The sequence below is a fragment of the Urtica dioica genome, chromosome 4 (assembly GCF_054948205.1).
Source record: "Urtica dioica subsp. dioica isolate 48M chromosome 4, U.dioica_male_clone48M_v1_H2, whole genome shotgun sequence".
NCBI classification, from domain to species: Eukaryota; Viridiplantae; Streptophyta; class Magnoliopsida; order Rosales; family Urticaceae; genus Urtica; species Urtica dioica.
In genome coordinates this window covers 21,274,657-21,297,863 of record NC_142759.1, presented here as the reverse complement: position 1 = coordinate 21,297,863, position 23,207 = coordinate 21,274,657, and the positions used below count along the sequence as shown (strand labels likewise).

The following is a 23,207-nucleotide window of genomic DNA, read 5'->3' as shown; positions in this document are numbered from 1 at the left end:
TTTGTTTTTTAACTTTAAAAACCCCAGAAACGTTGAAGATTTATTGCCATTAATGTCAATAAAAATGCATATTTATTGACATCAATGTTAATAAATCTTCAACGAAAACCCAGAAATTTTCAGAAATTTTTCAAAATTTTCCAGAATCCCGAGAATCGTTTTTTCTTTGTTTTTTAACTTCAAAAACCACAGAAATTCAACGACTTAAACACTTTGAATATGATCAATTTTTTTCATGAAAATCTTTAACCCTAAACTGAAAAGACAAACTAAAAAAACAAAGATGATCCCAAACAAAGATGACGAACTGAAAAACGAAAAGAGAGAGTGGAAGAGAGCTGAACCCAAAACGAAAAGAAAGTCAAATAATTAAATAAGAAAGAAAATAAAATGTTATTAAAAATAAGGGTATTTTTGTATTTAGTGAAGATAGGTAGTCATAGTTTAGAATTTATTTGGGTTTAGTAGATTTTGATCCAAAATCTTGGTACAAGTCATAGAATAAGAATAAGTTTGGTTTTACTAGAGGCGTAGGCCCAAGCCCATAGTACGTTGGTGAGTCCACCACCCTACCCAACTAAAAAATTGTTGAGAACTCTTAAAATAGAAAAAGATTTCAATATATATTACATCAAGAAAAAAAATATATATATACATTAAAAGATAAATAAATAAATAAATAACAATACGACAGGAAATTTTTTATTTTCAGAATACAACGTAGTAGGAATGTGTCCGGAAAAAATTCGGAAGAATCATATTTCATTAGATTTTGTAGATGTAAATAACATGGAAAATACATTTCCTAACGACTCCTATCATATTCCTACATATCTCATATACGGTTTGTTTAGCTCACACTCATGAATACAGATCACAAGTGATAAAGAATCAAAACTGCAGAGAGAGAGAGAGAGAGAGAGAGAGAGAGAGAGAGAGAGAGAGAGAGAGAGAGAGAGAGAGAGAGCATCTTGTAATACCCGGATTAGCCAATCACATCCCATAAAAAAATGGCGAGTTTTAGGTGTAATCGTCGTCCGGCTTCATCGTAGGACTCTTCGAACACATCTCCTTTTCATGGAGTTCCAACAACCTCGCTTCCGGATTGCACAGCCCTGTTTCAGCTTGAACATTATCAACTTCTCCGAAACAAATTTCTCTTTTTGCTCGAAACCAAAACACATTTCCCATAAACTAGTAATGGGGTCAAGAACCTAAAACAGCTTCATAAACAAAGGAATATGATACATGGTGTCTTTGGTCTAGGGAAAAAATCTCCTTCGGTTTAATGGACACGAGTGTGATTCTATACGAGCTTGAAAAAAAAATTACTCTTGTTTAATCTTTAAGAAGACAAACTCTTGAAATCCCAGTCTTTGTTGTTACAGGGTTTCTTATTTCTACATCGTACGTTCTACCAAAAGCTAGAGAATAAGCCACAAACCAAACCTAATTTACCCTCTAATAATTGTAAGTTAATAACGTCTTTTCTTCTTCTATCTGTTCCTGTGAAGATACTCTTCTATAATGGACAGAAATTCATGTCCAACTTTCTAAGTACCCAGGTAAACAATAAGCACAAAACACATACCTGAACACTTGGGTATATCCCACACGCCAATAGATGTAGATGTGCACTCTGCAGAACAAAGTGCCTGATTGTTCTCATGCTTGACGTTCATTGCAAGCATCCACGCACCAATTGTGACATCTTCATTGCTAAACATACGAAAACTGCCCTCCAGAGAAAGGAGGACCGCACTACATTAGATTTAAACTACACAGAATCCAGAATTACACACCTTAAAAACGTCTAAAATAATGTTTCAACAGTATTATAATGATCTAAAAAGATCCAAACACAAACCATCAAACTTGAACTCCAGTAGTGCACCCTGGTCAATATAATTTTTGAAGTGGACCTAAAGGCTATTTCAAAAATACTAAGAAACAAACTTCAGAAATTCTATTTTGACAACAGTAATAAAATCTATGCGTGAAGACAATGAAAATTAGGATGTGCAGCGAGGTCTTAGGGGTAAAGTAATCACTTGCCTGTTGTTTCTAAGAGCGACCAAGCTTGCAACAACGTCAGAAGAAAGAGCATATAGTGGACCGTAAGCATGAAAAAAGTACTCCTTTCCAAGCAAATGAGATAATGGTTCGTACCTGCATATCGTTTATTCACGTAACCTATCATGTACGAAAGGATAGCTAGTTACTTGTAATTAATAAAAAAACCCTTGTGCACGGTGTTTTTGAGATTTAACTATGAGTAAGTCCAGTTTTATCTACAATAATTTTTTTTTTTTTTTTTTTTTTGCGAATCAACAAGCACCAACCATTTCAGCTTTGGGTCGGTGAAAACTGGACCTTTCTTCAAGCAACCAAGGTAAGTCTGGGAGTGGGTACGCTCTTTTACCAAGAGCAAAGAAAGACGATCTGAAATTTTAGCATAGAGATACCATAAGTTGAATTCCATCTCCTCGCAAAACAAAATCCTTGTATGAAAGCGACAAAAGCAAATAACTATCAAATCACCTGGCCTCAAATATACGTCGTCATCAATTTTGACATAAAACTCAGCCTCGTAGAGAGCATAAGCAGCCTTAAAATATGCCAGCCTGTAATGAAAAGAAATAGAGTATTTAAAATCCCAAAAAGCTACAGAATCCACGGATATATTCATAACAAAGAGCTAGCACTAACGTTTTGTATGGAAGCTTACTGTACTCCTCTTCAATATCCAACAGCAAGAAGTCATCGTACTCTGCGATTTCCTTCCTCAGTCCCGCCATTTTCGACTTATCATTCGTTCGACCAATGACAAACCTAAAAACAAGCCCAGTGGCTTCTTCCAAACTGCACCATTTGTAATACCAATTAATTCAATCGACGATCAGCGAGAGTATCTAACATAGTCAATAGAGTAATAGCCCGATACTAGTGGGAAAGTAAATTCAGGAAATGTGTACCGCTCTAAGCTACTTTGGAACATAAGAGCTAGTTTCAAGGTGGTTATGGGCAGACCATTCAATGGCTGATCAGCTAACGTATCAAGAATAATCATTAGAGGGCTTTCAAAGTACAAATGGGCAAGTAAAACTAGGATGTGTATTACTCTAAGCTACTTTGGAACATAAGTGCTAGTTCTCAACGTGTTTCTAGGCAGATCGAAGATCTGAACTTCTCTTCCTGTACTGTGAGAAACAAAGGTAGTTTAGATTTTTAGTAATGAAACACTGATTCTGTAATTTCAAAACAAGTCTTTCTCAGTCGTAGAACAGCCTAAAATAACTCGCTTCAGTCAAAAGCTCAGAGATCTGAACTTGTCTTCTTCTTCTTCTTCTTATAATGTAAGAAACAAAACCAGTAAATTTTCTTTCAAGACACCAATTCTATTCTACTATTTCATAACAAGTCTTTCTCAGTCGTAGAACAACCTAAAACACTAGCGAGAGAACTCGCATTCAGTAAAAAAAAACTCGAGAAAGGGGAACTTTCGATAGTGATGATGTTTTTACCGTTGAAGGCCCTGAGGATCGGAAGGCATCCAAGTCTTCCTGAGAGATCGTCTCCGACCAGCCGAAGCGAACCCGGTCTGGATCCCGACGAAGCCGTGGACCTTTTTCCGGTCGGCGAGGACGACGGAGCCACCGGTGGAGGCAGACTCCCAGACGACGCGGACCGATCGGGGCGGGGAATGTGCGCAGACCGACGGACGGAGAAGGGAGGAGATTCCGACGGCGAATCCGGCGACCCCGACGAAGAGACATACGGCGGCGAATAAAAGGACGGCGGATCTCCGGGACGAGGCGGTGGAGAATGCCGGCGATTGGCGGGCGGGGAAGAAGTGTTTGGGCGACGAAGGCATGGTTTCGAATTTTAGGGTTCCGATGATAGGGGTTTCGGGAGAGACTTTCAGAGCAAGCAAAGGAGTTGCTTTGGAAAGAGATTTCGTCGTTTAGCGGAGGAGATCAGAATTGACACTCACTCTGACTGAATATCGCCGGTTGAACTTGAGATGAACCAAAGACTAACCCGTCGGGTCGGGTCAGACTTCAAATAACCAAAAATATTATAATTATTAATTTTTTTTTCCCTGTTTAATTAATCACACATTTACATGTCCAATTCAAGAAAGGTATTTTTTTTTTTTCTTTTTCAAGTGGTTTGGTTTTGGTGTAAAAAAAAAAGGCCTATAGTTTCCGAAATTAACTTGAAGCATTCTTATTAACTGAAACGTGACAGTGACACTATTCTAATATTGAATCCGTTTAGCCTAGTTTTGTTTTTAAAAAATAGACAAGTGTTTAGTAAACTATTTTGCTTGGAGTAAAAACAAATTTAAAGCTTTGTAAAATAAATATGATTATAGAAAAGAAAAGAAAAAAAAAACCAAAATAGATATCTCTTTAAATATTAAACAGTAATTATTAATGTAGTGATTCATATATATATATACATTAATAGTACTTTGTAAATATATATACATATATATATAATAAAGCTTAAAATGCTAAACTGAATTCTAAATTTAAAATGCAATTCCAAAAGTTCGTGTATATGTAATACTACTAGACAATAAAAAAAAAAAAAAAAAAAATAAAATAAAAAAAAGGTAAGTAGTATAATACTACGACTATAAGTCTTGAGAACTGTGGTGATAGTAAGATTGTATGAGAAAACAAAATAATTAATAAGGATATAATAATAATTGAAAAAAAAAAAAAAAGCAGTTTTCAAAAGCTACCAAAACCAGCTTTTTTTAATTCTCTTCTATGTTAATCAAACTTATCCACTTAAAAAAAACAAAAACAAAAAACAAAACAAAACTATTTTACCAAACGTAAAAAAAAAAATTAATAATAAAAAATACCCTAAATAAGCTAATCCCAAACACACCCATTAATGGTTGAGTCAATTAGGTAAAAACTCTTTGTCTAACTTGAACAATACGAGAGATCCACCTTAAAAAAGCAATATAATATCTTTTTCTAAAAGAGTGAAAATTTAAACGTAAGATCTCGACTATGTCACTAATAATATATTAAGAAATGTCTTTAATAAGATTTGAAGTGAACATGGTGAAAAATCAGAAATTAATAGTTAGTACCTTAAGGATAGTATCTTAATCAGAAGTTCATAGTTAGTTAAACAGTTACTTGGTATATATAAAAAAAAAAAAAAAAAAAATTAAAAAAAAAAAAAAAAAAAAAAAAAAGAGTGAAAGGAAAAATTAGGCAAAATATTAAGATGTTTCCTGGGATAGAGAATAAGCCAAAGCTTGCAATATATATTAACTTCGTTAGTAATGAAAAATTCAGGGGTCTTCTGACTCAAAAGACGAGACCAAATGAAATTTCATCGAGTAGAACCCCAATTTAATTTTCTGAACAATTTGAACATAACGCACTCTGAATAACAAAAAGTCTTGTCTTGTTTTGCAAAATGTCCTTAAATTAATCCCATTGTAATGTACAACAACAAGATCCAACCCTCTCTCTCTCTCTCTCTCTCTCTCTCTCTCCCCTAATTCCCTTCTCTACTTTTATTCCACCCATCTCGATTCTATAATTTACAGCCAAAATTTTCCTTGGCAACAAAAAAAAGGTCCAACTAAAAGGCTATTTTTTTCCTCCCCTAATTTTAACGGCTAACTGTCTCCGATCAACATAAAAATATTTGCAATTTTTTTAAACCTTTAAACCTTCTTCTACTTTCATTCCTACCTTCAAATCACACACAGGCTGCTGTGTTTTATCGCCATGATTATACAGACCAGGCGACGATTTGACATTACTACCTAAATCCCGAGGCAAGTCTTCGCTGGACATCTTTGAAAACTGTTCTGGCAAAGTGTCGCTTTTCGCTTCGGCTTGCTCTTTATCTTTCTGTTCTCGGGCCAATCCTTCTCGTTCTTCTGAAGATACACGATATACTATTTCTTTTTCGTTTCCAATAACATCGATTGCATCGATTACGAAATGGGAGGGTTGGTGGGTGGGACAAGGTTCACTGACCAGCCTGGAAGAATCACCTGCACTCAGGACCAGAAGAGTATTATTTCTCCAAGGCTCCATTTTTTTGTTTAGAACCCGGAAAACACGAGGAAAAATGAAAATACGAGGGAAAAGAAAAATAAGAAAGGGAAAATAGGAAGGAAAATCAAAATTCTATGTTTTTTTGGAATTCATGGAAAATGAGAGAGAAAGAAGTGGGGAAAGCGAGAAAACAGACATAAAACACGGTTCCCGTGTGCAGAAATTAAGATCGATTTCCTTTTCCACTCGATTTTTTTAAAAGGAAAGTGAAATCCCCTCATTAATTATACATTTCCCATCCTATTTTCCTTCCAATTTACATTTCCTATCCCAATTGACTGGATTTTATAGCTGAAACAACACGAGAAAGAGCGATAAAAAAAATGCTCACTGTATAACGTCTTTTTTAGCAGCACCGTTCCGGGAAAGACCATGAAGTTGATTTTACTCAAGCTACGCTTCTCACTTTCTTCAACTAATTCGAAGCCAAAACCCTTGGTCCATGTATCCACCAAATCCGGAATCGCAGCTACAACGAGCTTCTCCACTTTGACTGATATGAGCATCTAGAGACACAACCAAGGAGAGAGAGCAAAAAATAAAAAATAAAAAATAAACAATTAAGATTATAGGTCGAAACTAAAAGCAACAAGGGACTGAGAACATTTTAAAATACAGATTTTTACCTCTTCAATTGCATTAACAAGGATTCGACACATTCCCTGGCGACGGTATTTACTGCAAGTTGCAATAAGGGGCATTTCTGCAACTGTTGACCCGTGAACCCTGTTTCAACTCACGAATCAGACTAGATAACTAAATATGTGCCAATAAAAGAAAAATTCAACTACAGTGACACAGCAAATTAGAAGTTATACAGGGGAAAAGTTCAAAACTTAAGCAAGTAAAAAAAATCCTCCTAACTTATTTACACTGTACAAGTGCATACCCGAACATCCAGAATCTATGTAAAGCTTCTGCGAGCATCTCCAAAATCATTTCACACAACTTTCAGTAAATGTTTATGTTCACAGTTAGTTGATTATACCTTGTCAATAAATGTCACTGTTTCTTTAAAAAAAAAATGATTCTCATTCAGTTAAAAGCTCCAGCGCTACTTAAAAGGAGAGTAAATGTGAACACGAATTGCTATTTAGAAGCAAAATTATCTACTGCAAAAAGAAGAACATTAGCGTGCGATTTGTGACCACAAATCGTTTGGCTATGAATAGAGTAGAAAGAATCAAAATAATTTATGAACTTCGCAAAAATAAAGAAAAAAATTGTTTGTCTACCTGATGGACGCTACAGATATCAGCACATCATCTTTCTCCAACACCACTGTGTAGAACCCTTGAAAGTTCAAACGCGCAAAGTCTGACCTGGAGGGCAGAAAAGACACGGCTCTTGATTTGAATACTATTCACTTGACAACTACTTTTACTATCACTTGGGAAAATCCCCGAAGTCTGTAACGTTACAAGACCCTGAATATTTCATTATTAACAAAATAAGAAATACAAGATATTACAAGCTTTCGAGAGGCTAATTCTCTCTCCCGGGAAACATCCAATTTTTCACTCAATATTTACCTAACTCTCCCCTTCATCATTCTCTTATGTATACCAAGTAATTGCTTCAACATTTAATTTCTAATTACAATACTACCCTTAAGGTCCTAACATATCAACACTAGTAGGAAAGTTGAGTCTTAGTTAACTGATGGTACTCTCAAAGCTTTACGTATAAAAATAAAACCATAGTAACAATATTCTGAAAATTCGGTGAAACCCTTTGTTTTTTCCAATGAAGTCTATAGTTTGATTTCTCAAGCAGGTGACAAAATATTTTTTAATTTATTTATTTTAAATCTATGAATGTCCATTTTTCCAATATTTTTCGTTTTTACTTTTTACTTTAAACATATAAAGATATTGCAGTCCCACAAGTGTGAAGGTTGATGTTAAACCAATTTAGCAATATAGAAAATAGACATAAACCATGAAAAATTAAATGGAAAAAAAGGCTAACCCCCAATTATACAAGACTTGAGGTATCATGTCTATGCCCGTCCGTGGATCCACCATCGACAAAAAGCATTCCTGCATAATTGTGAGAGCAACGGATAATCTTGAATTGCATTCCGCTTTCAAGGTAAACCGTTGCTCAGAGTTGATCTTTTGGTCATCATCGTGAATGCACTTAAGCAATGACCATGTAAATTGGTCAAAAACGCAATTAGTAACGCCAACACGAGATTGGAGGCCAGAGAAAACCTGCAAACACAGTTACAGCAATAATCCTATTTTACTGCCCTGAAAAGTATTTCACATAGAGTAAATAAAGAACGTCATGCATTTTCATATTCATTGACCGAAGAGTGCCCCAAATATACTCAAAGCCCAAAAAATTGACAAACTGGTTTAATAATAACAAAAAAAAGTATTAATAATATCAGATATAAATTACTCTAAAAGTAAATACATGCTGAATTACCTCCTGACAACTTGTACTACAACACCAGGCTTCGGATACATCTTCTTGGTATCTGTGCTTTTCTTTCAGACAAGTGTCGTGATCTATTACCCAGAAAATCATAATACTATTAGGTCAAACAGAACAGAGCTGAACAAATGGGGAATGTCATCAAACTAAAGCCCCGCATGAAAACCAGAATCAGTCTGTTTCAACATTATCTGGAATGGTTACACGACAATTTAAAAACAATAAAAGGGACTGAGATTTTATTTTAAACCCAAACACAATTTAAATCAAAAGAACCTCCAAAAACCATCATTAGAGTTTCTTTATAAATTTAAAAATTTAATAAAACCCAAGAAAATCTTCAACTCCATATTATAACCCGAACATGTTAATTAATTAGCTTTTAAATTTCCCAATCAACCTCAAAACAGAAATTTGTCTTCTTTTTTTTTTTTCTTTTCCCATACAAGAAACTAATTTTTAACCTCCATAAGATAGTTTGTGATGCGTTGTACACACAGTTCTGTAAACATATTTAAGATGTAGCAGAAATCGAACTTGCCAGACTTACATTTATGTTCGCACTGGGAACATTTTAGTCCATAGGAGGGACTCGAAAAGTCTTTATCGTCCACCAAAGAGCCACAGATCCAACAGGTACAGCTAGAGCAATACCAGTTGCCTTCAGGGAGATCCTTTATTACAAAGCAAAAAAAAAAAAAAATCGTTTAATAGATTTATATATAAAGGAAGTATACAAAAATGAAAACTAAAAAATCTGCTTCTACCAGAAGAAGCTAAAGACAAACCTGTGTAGATAAACAAATTTGATGGAAAGTAGAGGGGCAATTGTCGCAACATAATAACTCGCCCCCATCGCCACAAAGCCCACATGAATCATCATTTCGATCATCATTGTCAACTTTTACAGCTGGAGCTCCATTACTAGCCCCGTATTCACTGAACCATGCTTCAAATTGGCACAAAGTGAAGGGCTTACCAGAATCCATGAAAAGATTTGAGCTTGGACAGTTCAGATTAAACCCAGCATGTTCTTTGAACGCGGAAACTGTAAACACCTTGCTGCAACAGTTGCACAGAACGCCATCCCTAGTTATCCGACCGTCTTTCGTGACAGCATTATCATCGAGATTTCGGTACTCTATAACGTCATTGAGAGACACCACTTTAGTACTTATCAACCAAGACAAAACTGTCCTCATTCCTACTGAATACCACTTTCCATCTTTTAAGTGCTTATCGTCAACCGGAAGCAACCTGCAAGATCGCTTTTGGCTTTTACGTTTCCTCCGCACTTTAGATTTGCAGCCCTTCTTTCTAGAAGGATGACTAGAAGTACCAGGGCTAAACCCTTTGTTCTTTATAATAGCTGATACTAACCAATCACCCTCTTCAACACGGCATTTCTTCAATTTCTTTTTCACAGTTTTAGAGTTCTTGTTATCTGAACCCTTTCGCTTCAACTTTGAGCCCGTCTTTTCAATCTGGCGGCTGGAAGATTTGAGCAGCGAGGACTTCTTACGAGACCCAATTCCGGCTTCAAGGCCTCCCTGGTCCTGACTCAACTCCAACGGGCCATTATTCCCATTAGTACTTGGTAAGTTAGCCTCATTGGCAGAAGCTAAACCTGGATTGCCACTTTGGCATAATGAGCTTGTCTTAATCTCAGATATCTTTTTAGACTTCCTGCGCGACTTCTTTTTTGAAACATCTCCTGGGGTAGTAAACGAGTCTCCCAGCTGTAGTTTGGACGCTTCACAGCCCTGACTAACCACATCAAAGCCTTGAAAAGGAACCAACCCAGAAGTTGTGCTGTTTGGACAGTCAAGGGATTCCAACAAGCCATTGTTGTTATTGATGACAGATCCAACTTCCTTAACTGTTCCCATATTAAGAACAGTGCTGTCTTTATCACAGATTTGGCATTTTGTACTTCTATCTTGATGAAGAGATACGTCACATAAGCAAATAGTTGACTGCACAACAGTACTTCCTGTCCCATTTGCCATTAACGAAGTTGGTGGCCAACTGATAGATTGATTTAAACAGCCGTTCGCCTCAAAAACTATCAAAGTACTTTCACCATCCAAAACAGACCCAGAAGTTGAAGTTGCCAGATCTCCTTTTGCTCTCTTCCGAGTAACACCGCCACCACCAACACCCTTACCATTCCTACGATTCAAAGGAGTTTTAATTGCCTTAACCACCTCTCCCTTTCTCAATGCACCAACCTTCCTGTTAATCAGCACAACGACGACAAAGGGGTTCAATAGCTTCCATTTATAAGCCAATTCTGAGTGGTTTCCATCTTTATTTGCATCTTTATCAAGAATCACCAAAGTATCAGAAAAATCCAACATGAATTGGTCCATATCATTCCACTGCTTACAATTGCCTTCCTCCTCTGTCATGCATTTACCGGGAAACAAAGTTTCCCCGCAAACTCTCCAAGCTTTGGCAAACTCACGGACCTGTCTTTTTCCAACTGGTGGTAGATAAACAGTCTCCTCGTAACTCCTACTAGGTCTTTTACGTCTTTCAATGCTCCATCCCGCTTCCCGGAGTAATCCGTGAGCATAGTGCTTGAGAGCTTGGTGAGGATCCTTCTTTAAGTTTCCTTTGACTGAGATATCAGATATACCCCACTCATAATTTTTGTCTTGAGGACTCTGCAAAGCATTCTCGGACCACACTTGAACATTGACAGCAGGAATTGGAGGAAAAAGCCTTGATATGATGCTATCCCGGGAAACAGGTGAAGCAATGGCTATGCCAGTATTTATTTCCTTTCCCTCATTCCCTTCCGGCGCAAGCAATTTGAACTTCGAAACATTAGGCTCGCCGGTAGAAAATCCTCTCACTGTTTCTCCGCACTGCTTTAATAGATAGAAGCTAGTTGTTAGTCCCTCACTAGAACATTCAACCAAACGAAGTGTTACCGCTTCCGAGCCGGGGTCTGTGGCTGGCGAAGAAATTCCAGAGACATTATTTACTTGATAAGCTGGTGAATCCTTCCCTGAATAAGGCTTTGCATTAGACACTTCATTGGCAGTAGACTTTATATGTTTACCACTCACTTCCTCGGAATTTTCCCCCCCTGAAGCAGAAGTCTTTTGAGTATCCTCCGCCGGTTCAGAGGCTTCCCGAATATCCTCGCCTACATTGGATATGTCCTCCAGGCATGGACTTTTAGAGGAAGAATGACTTGTGACTGTGGAATTCTCACTGTTGGAGCAAATCGATGTATCAGGATTTCTACTGGAATCACATTCGAAGTTGATCGCTTCAGTTACAAGGCACTTCTTGCTAATACTGCCACTTTCATTCCCGAAGAAAATCTCCTTGAATATAGAACGCTCAAGCGCTGACCCCTCAAAGCCATCATCGATAAAATCTTCGATTCCACTTTCATTTAACATGCTGACAATTTGAGTACTTTTTGGCAGCCTAACTGCATCATACACAATCCTTTTCCTTCAATGTTCAAACTGAAAGCATCCTTTCTGAATCTATCATCTGGTAGCTTTACAACATTTCATCTTGTTCAAGATTTATGCCAAGCTATCCAGCAGCTGCTAAGCAATCTGCAAGGAAAGCAAAATAGAAAGAAGAATGAACATATAACTTTCTGCTAAGCTCTTAAAAAAAAAAAAAAAAAAAAAAACAAAACAAAACCAAAAACAAAAACAAAAAAACTAAAAAACTAAAAAAAAAAAACCCTAGAAATATCAATAAACAGTTGACGCCTGCAGCAAGCACGTGTTTTTCTTGTGCAAGCAGGTATAATGTAATTCATAGGCACTAATGTTCTTCTAAGACAGTCACAGATATCATAAAACAGTGGCAAAAATATCGAAAAAATAGACATTCGTTCCTGATTTTCAACTTCTTAAGATGATATGAAGAATGGCAAGATACAAAGCTGATCAAATAATTATTCTAGCACAATGAATCATTACAAAGCTGGAAGTTTTTCTGGGCCTCTAGCAATAATCTCGACAAATTGATTTAAGGATGATAGAATTAATGAAATGCCACTTCAACAAGCATCCACTATTCAGGAATATGTAATAGCTGGGTTGGGCTGCCATATTCTACAATAACCATTTATAGCCACTCTTGTGCAACACCTTTGACTAAAGCTGTATTTACTAGCATCTGTGTATATTCCCCCAAGAATCCATAGACCTAGTTTATATTACGATTTAGCATAAAAAGGTAATGTAGTAGGAAAAATTACAAAGAACCATTGACACTTCCACGTCTAACGAATCGCTATTCGTCCATATTGCAAGTCAAGAAATGACACATGTCACTCATGAGAGTCAAAAGTTCCTTCATAGTCAAACAAGGTACATTTATCACTCACATCTACCTTTCGAATTTGAAATGGAAACAAATAAAAGTCCGTGAAAGGGTGACGGCAACGAGAAAGGGAACATATTAGCCTTCATTAATTTCTTGAAAACCCTAGGCCTCAAATGGAAATTCTTACAGATAAACTAGAGGACAGAATCAAGAAACACCTACGTACAAACAATTTTTATACATTAGAGCTTTTGAGACAAGACGTTATTGTACAAAAAGATCAAGCGTGCACTAATATCGAAGAAAACAAAATAGTAAGAACTCGATACCTAGAATCGTTTATTCAAGCAGACACGTGTCTACATCGAGCCAAAAAAGAGGCCATGCATAGAAAAACAGGACGTAGCTGAAATGGCAAACCTAGTCACACTATTATAGAGAATCAAAATATAAGTAAACTACAAGCTTTTTAAAGCAATATCTAACGGTCGATCACAAAACCATTGAGAATCCACGATCAAAATTCTAAGAATATACTAACAAACAAATAAGTAAACGACAAGCTATTTAAAGCAATATCTAACTGTCGATCACAAAACCATTGAGAATCCACAATCAAAATTCTAAGAATATACTACCAAACAAATAAGATCTCAAACAAGCTACGCAGTACAGAAACCATTTCTAATATATGTCTTACATTCTTTTTTTTTCTCTTTTCAAGTACTAAACCCCTTATTCTCCTCAAATAGTTTTCCTTCTTCCCAGATTTTTCTCTTACCTTATCCACTAACAACACTTAGAAATAAAAGCGAAGAGCCCTCTGACCGAATTATAACGGTACAAAATGTCATAAACAATATTTGACAAAGCTGATACTGGAAAATTTATTTCCTCAAGACTTTCGGGGTCCAAAAGGAACCAATTTACTGACCACAACTCATTGTTATAGATTACACACCTTTTCAGTTTTCCGTTATTAATCTATACTCGTTGATGTGTTCTGTACCTTTTCGGTTTGCCGATATCAATAAAAATAAATAAATAAATAAATAAATAAATAAGTCCCTTGTTTCTTTAAAAAAATATAAAAATTTACAGATTACACACCTTAACTCAAACACCCAGCTCTTAATGTCTTTAGGAATAATAAAAGAGCTTAGCCTTGACCTGAAAATTAACAGAAGCTTCGTAGAAAGATCAAACACATTCAGCTCTATAGGGCCAACCTCAAAATGATAACCATTCATAAATTAGAGACTAAAAGCAGACATTACTACCTGTAGTGAAAATTGTATGCATTAAATAAAAACTAGTAATCTATCCTCACACAAATCTTGTGATTGCAAGACTGATGAGAACGACCAAAAATCAGAAGAAAAATTAAATATTAGATTGAACACATTTTTATTTAGTGATAATAGATAGAAAAAAAAAAATTGATAAATAATCCAAGCAATTAAAAATCAACCAAACGGGTTCTTGATGATTCTCAAACAAACAAAAAACAAAAAAAGTCGACTTGCAAGCATTTCATAGCACAAATCCAAAATCAAATCACCACATGAAAACAAACAAACATCAACATTTCACTAGGAATTTCTCTTCGAATCAACGATCAAAAACACCGAACAGCCTGAAGAAAAGCTCCGGCCATCTTGCAATGCATTCAGATACTAAGCTCAAATCTGAGGGAGAAAACCAGGACTGACCTTCGAAATGCATTTTCCGATCAACATGCAAGCGAGATCGGGTGGCTCAAATTGGAGACCTAGGGTTTCGAGAGAGAGAGAGAGATAATGCTTCGGCTCTGGCTATGGCTTCGTAAACGGCTTAAGCTCCTCTGTATAACAAATGTCATGTGCTCTTTCTCACTCTAAAACGCCTCTCTCTCGCTTCTCTCTGAGAAAAACTGTGTAATGTATATGTACATGTATATGGGTTATATTATTATTTTTGTGTATATGTTCATTCTTTCTCTCTCTCTCCCCTCCAAAAACCACTCTGCTTTGTCTCTTTGTGTGTTGTTTTCTTTTTAATTTTCCTTTTGATTTAATTTTCTAAGTTTTTTCATAAAAACCCAGGAAATGGGGGTTTTCAAGAATAAAATATTAATTTGTTTCGCATGACTGGTGTGGATAGTGTGTGGGGCGTGGTATTCTAAGTTCTAACTGAACCTTTTTCTACTTTTTTTCCTTTTTACTTCTAATAGTTTTTGTTGTCGCACGAAAATAAACAACGATTTAAAATTTTGAGCGATTCGATCCAAAGTCGAATCAAGTGGTCGTACTCGAGTCAAATGTAGAAACTCAAAAGTCTCGAGTTAGTGTTCCTCTGGTCAGAAGCGTTCTTTGAAGAGATAAAAGAGTAAACAAGTGGTGTGACTGCACTTCTAATAAGCTCCCTACGTACCTAAGCACAGCATGAACAAGTCATAACGTAATTCAATGCGAGTGTGTTCGCTATGTGAGGTGCGGATCCTTAAGGTTGTGCTCGATAGAGTTTACAAAACGAGGAGAAGTCATCGGCGATGCCTCAAGACTCTAGGATCGAATGACCCGAGAGAGAATACGTGTTTTTCCTTAGAGGTGAGGGAGATTCTCAGTAGAGAATTCTGGGCGCAGCTGTGTGCGGGAGATTAAGAGCTCGGTCATAGGAAACCGTGTGCTGAAAGTTTATGGCAGCGTTTCAAAACTCTGAGAGCGAGTAATCTGGAGGAAGAATAAATGTCTCTGACCCTCTCTAATGAGGGGTATTTATAATGGATGTGGAGGTTTAGGAGGGCCTCTGGACGCACATTATGGAGCGCACGGTCGTGCCTACTATATGGCGTGGCGGGCCATGTCTGATGCGCGTCGTGCGCGCCTGCTTTTTATAGGAGCGCGCGGTGCTCCTTCGAGGACCAGGCAATGCGGCGCGCTGAGGGCTAGGCGCGGCGCGCCCAGCCCCTCTCGCGTCATGTGTTCATCGCGTGGTGCGCGAGTTAGCTCCGCTTCGTGTGTAAGCTTGAGCTCGGACTTTTGGGTCGTTTTGCATGGGCCTTAGCTTTCGTGGGCTTTGGTGGACTTTTTTGTGGCCCAACCCGTAGGGTCTTTGAATTCAAAATTCGGTGCAAGTCGCGTGGAATTTAATGTTTCGGATTTTCTGAGAACGATCGACACTGAGTTTTTGTTTCTATTGATTTAATTTTATGTGTATGGTGGATTGGGGTTCGCTTCTATTTCATGGTCATTTCTATACAAAATATAAGCTTAATGTACAGTTCAGTTAGAGAAATTTTCAATAAATAAAATCCAAATAATAAGTTAGTTTTGCTCTAGTTACACTCTGATTAGGTGATTGCTAATAGTTTTATAGTAAAAGCAGAGTTCTATTAATTAGACACACAAATTATAAATTAAAAGGACAATTAGATCAATAATCCAATAATTCACTCTCCTTTTAAAAAGTAGTTCAAATTTCATTTTATGAACTATTTTTTAAAATAAAATAAAATTTTGAGTAAAATATTAAAAGGAGCTATGATATCAACGACTAGTCGCAACAAATTCTTGAAAACTAAATATATTTGTTTACACATAAAAAAAATAATAGCCTCTTGCCTTGACGTCCTTATCTATGTAATCCTCTTAACTCTGTTTTGAAATGTTGATGTCTTTTTCATTGATGATCATTGTTATTTTTTTAAATACGATTGGTTGCTAATTTGAAATGTAAATTAAAGGGTTAATAGGTAAAAAAAAAATTGTGAAAGCTAATTTGTAAATTTTTAAGGTAAAAAAAAAAATTAGACAAAATAAAAAATGAGACCTTAATTAGCTACGTCCATGTTATCATGGTATATTGATTATATACGAAGAGACTTTTTGAAACGGGATAGTTCCCGTAATAGTACAATATATCAATTAATTATCATGGTATATTGATAATTTTCAAAGAAAAATGATTTGAAACGGGCCAAGATTTCTTAGAGTGAGATCTTTCCTCTTGGATGGCTAGACTCCTCTTTGTTTCATTTCCTAAAGTAAGAGATGAAACAAAGTGACAAAAAAGAGAGTAAACGGGAAGTTCTTCTTTGTGAGATGAGAAGCTTGTGGATATGGTTCAACAAGCCCCTAAAACAACTCTAGAGGGTCTTTGATAAAGCATTTTGATGTCATGATATGCTAAAGGGACAAAAATATATTGAAATGAGGTGTAGAGAGTGATTTTCCTCCAAATCTAGAGAGAATAAAAGAAAAATGTGACTCTTTTAGTGTAAAAGTGCCGTGTATGAAGAAAATGGTGTGTGGTGAGTGTTTTCCTTTCAATCTAGTGAGAAGAAAAGAAAAATTTCACTTTTTTAGTGTACAAATGGGTTTTTTGTGGTTGTGTGGGCGTGTAATGAAGATAAGTGGGAGAAGATAGAGATTTGTAGGAAAAGAGGGTGATTGTTGTGGGTTTGGTAGTAAGAAAGAATGTTCTTGAAGCAATGGAGAAAGAGAACTGATGGTGTTCTGTGATGGAATGAGAGAAATGATGGTGTTTTGTGATGGAATGAGAGAAAGATGATGGTTTTGAGTGTGATGTGATGGAAAAGATGAAGAAGATGATTGAGAGATAATTTGTTTAGAGTTTTGATATGGTAGTTGAGGACTCTCCTTTTTATGTGAAAGGATGAAATTTTATAGGATTTCTAGAGTGTAGGGTGTGTTTGGGGTGCCCTAGATGAATTTTGGGACCCATTTTTTATGAAAATGGAGTGGAAAATGGGTTTTGGACCATTTTGATCGTGGAAAATAAAGTTGGCCGAGTGGAGGCCATGACCGAGTCATCGGCTGGCCATGGCCGAGTGGACCAAGCAATGACTTGATCATGGCCTGGCTGAAGTTATTTCTGGGTGGAAGCCATGACCGACCGGGCCACCGGTCGGTCATGGTTGGGTGAAAATTCTTCCCAGGTTGAGGTCATGACCGAGCAATGACTCGGTCACGGCCGGGTCAAAGTTTTTCGCCAGGTGGACGCCATGACCGAGTCACCAGTCAGTCATTGGCCGAATGAAAATGTTTGCCGAGAGGGGGCCATGACCGAGCAATGACTCGGTCATGACCGAGCAGAGATTCTCACTGCGACTTTTCAGGTGACTTCTCCATTGAATTTTGACCTTTCCATTGACTTTTCAAGGGACTTTTTCAGTGAATTTTTTATGACTTTTGAATTTTTTGTTGACTTTTTTTGGTGAGATATGTCGTATTACCTCACATGTATCTTTTTGCTTTTGAGGGAGTCATTTTTTAGGACTGGAAAATAATGCTTTAACACATTCAAGTCTCAATAATAATATCTATATTGCTTCCTCCGATCTTTTTATTTCGTACTAGTATGATAATTGTTCATATACATTACTCCATACGCTGTTGTCAATGGTGACAACAAGAAGAGTTGTATCTTTATATTATACATTTGATGTAATAAAGTCTCATGAAGACTCTTGCTTGTAATTGCTTATTCATTAATAAAAAGTTGAAACGTTCATTCAATCTTCCTTGTTTGAAGCTTTATGATAGAACATTAGTCTTTAGTCCATAAACAAACTAAACAACTTACGAAGAGACAAATGTAGATTTGCACGAACAAACTCTTCGTAGTTTGCTTAAAACGATATATTCGCAATCTAAGGGTCAAAGGACTATTGACCCCAGTATGATTGTTAGAAGAATCTATGATGTCTGGATATGAGGCATTGAGAGTTGGAGACTCTATAGTTCTTCTAGGTATCTTCCAAAGGTACTGAATTGACCAGTGCACTTCTAGAGACAAGATAAGAACAAACCATTTAACCTCTTATGTCTCGAAGTCACTACGTATGAATTGCATCGTGCTTACCTTAATCCTGAAATGAGACATGTCATTTCACACCTTAGTATTCTCATTTGAGAAAGTCAGAGTTCGGACTCACTATGTGATTCCGAACAGGGCCTATTGGTGAAGTACTAAGTTGTGAGAATGTCATGAGTAACTTTGTGAAGTTCTCATAGATATGGAATTCATGTACAAGATTGCTGAAATGCAATGTATGTCACCTCATGCTTTGTTCCTTGGAGTGTGAATAAATGAACTGGCCAGTGTCCAAATTGAGTCCTGACTCTTTTGGATGAAACAATATGACTTGTTAGCTCCTCGTCAATACATTGTTTCTAACTTATTCACAAACGACAAAGGAGTTGAGGAAATAACAGCTAAAAGGGTAAATTGGTAATTTAGTAAATCCCGACTAGCTGATGACATTCATGAAGGGTAAACATAGATAATATTCAGTGGATCCGCTCATCATAATTAGGTTGAATTCTTGAGTAGAAAATAAATTCATTTGAACCGAGAGATTTTCAGTGCCAACTCTTTAGTGGAGTCAGTTGGCATTAAGCTAAATTTGGAAAAGGTTTGTGAACTTTTGAGTCCAAGTGTTTAGCTCAAGCTTTGTTCATTTGGGTCCATGAGGTCACTGTCACGAATCACATCGATTAGGAATAGTTAAACTGGAAGCTAAGTCAAAACAAGAACGAAAATTGTCAAAAGGGTATTTTTGTCTTTTGAGACATAGGATGAAATGAATGTCAATAAATTTTTTGACATGGTCATTTGATGACAAGTAACACTCGGCCATAATATGATTAATTGGGCCTTGTGGATTAATTTCATTTCATAAGAATTTTATTGAAAATTCTTAATGGGCATTTTTCATGTTGTCATGAACAAATGGAAAAGCTTCTAGAAGCCCATTCTAGAAGGACATAGGCGCCCAACATACCCAACCAAGAGAGAATATTTTGTGCATAAATGTATCAAGATACTTGCCAAAAGAAAAAGAGGAAACAAATTTCCTCTATGAGGAAACAAAGAGAATCGGCCAAGGCAACCAAGAGGGAAACAAAAGAGGAAACTAATCCCTTGGGGATTGACTTGATGTAGGCGCCCATGTTGGAGATTTGGGCAATAAGGGATTGCTCATAAAGGCTTGGAAAATAAGAGGAAACTACTTTTTTCCAAGGCCAACCCTTCTCCTATAAATAGGCACCTCATTCCTCTCATTTCACTCATTCCACACAAGTTAGAGATTGAGAGACTCTCTCTCTAGACATTGTGGCCGCCCCTCTCCTCTCTCTCTCTAGTCAATTTCGTTTTATTGTTTTGGCACCTAGGTCCTCATTTGACCTAGAGTTTAGCTCTGCGACTTCAAGATTCGTTCTTAAGTCGTAGTGTTTAAAAGTGCCCACTCACTGATTCCTTTTATTTCGAGTGATTTAGTGATAGAAACTTTCGTGGTTGCTCGAGGTGCCGAGGAAAGAAAGAGAGACGTGCTGCGAGGGGAGACGAGCGTTGCAAACTTTCCAAAAGCTTCTCAAAGTTCAGGCTTCAAGAAAGGTTAGTAAACTTCTATACTCATAATAGTTTTTAATTACATGTACTTGCTCTTTGTCTAGGTTAGTAAAACTGGTTTTACTTGTAAAATTAAATTTTTAAAATTCCGCCGCTTACCGAAGTGTTAATTATTTTCTTAAACCCTAGACCGATTCCAACAAATGGTATCAGAGCTATGGTCAAAGATTAGCATGTACATGTATTTAAAAATATGAGCTTGAAAATCGTTTTCGAAAGTTTACTAATTTTGTGACAAGTTAGAATTGTTATCTTAGATTTTTTTTTAATTTATTGCTCTTGCCTTTAAATTAAAAATCATGTTGATTTTCTATGAGTTTGGGATGATATTAAAACACATTAGAATCAGTTCTAAAAGTTTTTAATTTTTTATATTGAAAAACGTGTTTTAAAGGTTTGAGAAATTTTGAGTAAAATTTTGTGACTAGTTTTCTTGTTTTACTAGTTTCTTATTTTTGCTTGAATCGTTTTATGCTTGTTGTTATTTCTTGTATACCATGTTATTACCCTGCTAATAAAACACAAATAAAAGTTTTAACAACATCCTAAAACGTTCCGTTACACTCGATTCTTTTTCGCACCTAAAAAGGACCAAGCTTTAATTATTTCTTTTTCTTCGAGCTGGAGTAAACCCGCATTAAAAGTTGCATAACTCTCTGCTCAGAAATCGAAATTTAATGATTCTTGAATCAAATCAAATCTCTGTCTGTCCTCTGTCCAATGCCACCGGTTTCAGGTCAAAAGGACATCGGAGCCGCCAGTTATGGCGATTTTACTCCGAGGTGCGCGGCTGTTCCGAAACTCCAGTTTTTTTTAGAATTCCGGATTTTCAGCCCCACTACCATGAGTTATAGAACTCTAATGAGAAAATTTTCTTGAGCAAAATTGTTTTTTATAAGATTATAAACATGATGTGTAAGATTAAAAAGTTTTGATTTTTGAAAGATTAATTGGAATTGAGTTTTTACAAAACTAGTTTGAATTTTGAAAAACCGTTTTCACTTTCAAACTTGAAAATATTTTGTCATCCAAATCAAATAAGTTTTCAAAATGTTTTCAAAACTATATCACATATGTTCAAAATCTATATGCTCTTGAAAATTTGAGTGGGAGGTCTCTTTGTAGACAAGCCGAAAAATAAAAAGATGTGTAATCTCAAACTTTCAAGTGTTCGAGTGAGTTGAAGTTCACACTTCCCTCATGCACTTTCCCGAAATAGAAAATAGGAAAAGATCGAGTATGTACCTTGTGCCTTTATGCACTAATACTGCTCTGAACATGTCGATCTAGGATTCTCTTCTAGTTGTCCGCTCTGTCGCTCTTTAACTAGGAAATTTGTTTCCGAACTTATAAGAGTCGATGAATCAACTCCAAAAACTAAGTGGGAGGGTTATATTTGTTGTTTGTAACCCACGATCCCCAATACTAATGGAAGAAGCAATTAAACGTGGGACTAAGAGCCGCTCTTGCGACCCTCTCTTAAATGGGAGTACTTCAAGGCGTTTTTGCTTCGATCATTGCTCAATGAGCTACGTCCGAGAGTGAGACAATAATGGCAAGGCCTCCCCTCGGGGGATTGTTTTTCAAAGTTGACCTTTTGGACTAAGTGGTTGGTTGCACACTTAGGCTCAATCCCTAGTAATCCTCCCTTGAGGCTCTGCGAAAGGATGTGAGTGATCAAACCAATTTAAAAGGTGGCTAGTCAAAATTGATGTATTGACATCTTGGCTAAGTATTAATGATGTGTCATTTACTTATAAATGGAGATTTTTTTGCGGCCTTCTCTTGAGGGAGTAAATTATCGTTTGGTTTATAACACCTTTGGATTTTATAAAGCCTTAATAAAACTTAAATCCTAAACCAAAGACTAATCATAAACTTGTTTCAACTTTTATAAGCAACATGTCTCTTAACTCTCTCTCGATCATCTTTTCCTCGAACAAACTCGAAACCAAAAACTACGTTAATTGGAAACATAACCTCGACATAATACCTACCTTTAACAAGCACAAATTGGCACTCACTACCCCCTGTCCTCAAACGAATGATGATTCGACTCAAGAGGACAAAGACGGCTTGGCGGCCTGGCTCTGTTTCGATGAGATTGTGAGGTGCTATATCTTAGCATCAATGAACAATGTGTTGCAACAACAACATCGAGACTGCCACCGACATGCTCAACAATCTCCATGAGATGTTTGGAGGGCAAAGGCGTCAAGTAAGGCAACAAGCAGTCCGACAGTTTATGAACTGTCACATGAAGGCTGGGACTCTTGTAAGAGACATAATGATACTGATCATTAGTTATCTGAATAAAAAGGAAATCCTAGGATCTGAGATTGATGGGAAGAATGTCATAGATATGATCTTAGAAACTCTCCTCGCGTCTCTTGATACCTCCAAGATGAACTACTCTATAAACAAGCTAGAGTACACTGTTACCAAGCTTATGATGGAACTTCACACTGCTGTAGGTCTCACTAAGAGAAAGAGGAATCAAGGAGAGGCACATGCTACTGAGCAAAAAGCCTCCGCCTCTGGAACTGAGAAGAGACCTCACAAGGCCGATAAAAAGAACTGTCCTGCCTATCTCAAAGCAAAGGAACATAGTATTGTACTAGTTACCGAAGCATGCTTAGTAGCTGATAATGTATCAACGTGGATTCTTGACTCCGCTGCTACTAACCATATTTGTTGTTCCTTGAATGGTTTCAAGAAAACCAAAAGCTTAGAGGAAGGCGAGTTCTGTTTCAAATGGGGTGATGGGAGCCTGGTGTCTGCAAAGGTTGTGGGATCCGTGACGCTGTCTTTTGAAGACCGCACAATTTAAACTTGAATAATGTTTATTTTATTCCTACCTTTGGGAAGAACTTAATATCCGTTGCTCGTCTTCGTGAGCAAGATTATTGTTTAAAGTTCATTAAGAATGGAATT

General features: G+C 36.7%; 2 protein-coding genes across 2 annotated transcripts; both read right to left on the bottom strand.

Moving 5' to 3' along the window:
• Positions 1–604: 604 nt before the first annotated feature.
• On the bottom strand, positions 605–4,069 carry LOC149401176 (Galactosyltransferase family protein). Its single transcript, XM_089613812.1, has 7 exons — positions 3,525–4,069; positions 2,710–2,862; positions 2,542–2,624; positions 2,343–2,442; positions 2,056–2,169; positions 1,592–1,734; positions 605–1,115 (listed from the first exon to the last, which is right to left on the bottom strand). Exons 1-7 carry the CDS (start codon positions 3,872–3,874, stop codon positions 1,021–1,023), a joined length of 1,038 nt encoding a protein of 345 aa, XP_089469938.1. The 5' UTR covers positions 3,875–4,069; the 3' UTR covers positions 605–1,020.
• A 1,190-nt stretch (positions 4,070–5,259) lies between these two features.
• On the bottom strand, positions 5,260–14,914 carry ROS4 (Acyl-CoA N-acyltransferase with RING/FYVE/PHD-type zinc finger protein). Its single transcript, XM_089611550.1, has 9 exons — positions 14,570–14,914; positions 9,338–12,133; positions 9,100–9,223; positions 8,541–8,623; positions 8,076–8,320; positions 7,340–7,426; positions 6,731–6,830; positions 6,436–6,610; positions 5,260–6,040 (listed from the first exon to the last, which is right to left on the bottom strand). The coding sequence occupies exons 2-9, from the start codon at positions 11,966–11,968 to the stop codon at positions 5,697–5,699; spliced, it is 3,789 nt and encodes a 1,262-aa protein (XP_089467676.1). The 5' UTR covers positions 11,969–12,133; positions 14,570–14,914; the 3' UTR covers positions 5,260–5,696.
• Between the last annotated feature and the right edge of the window lie 8,293 nt (positions 14,915–23,207).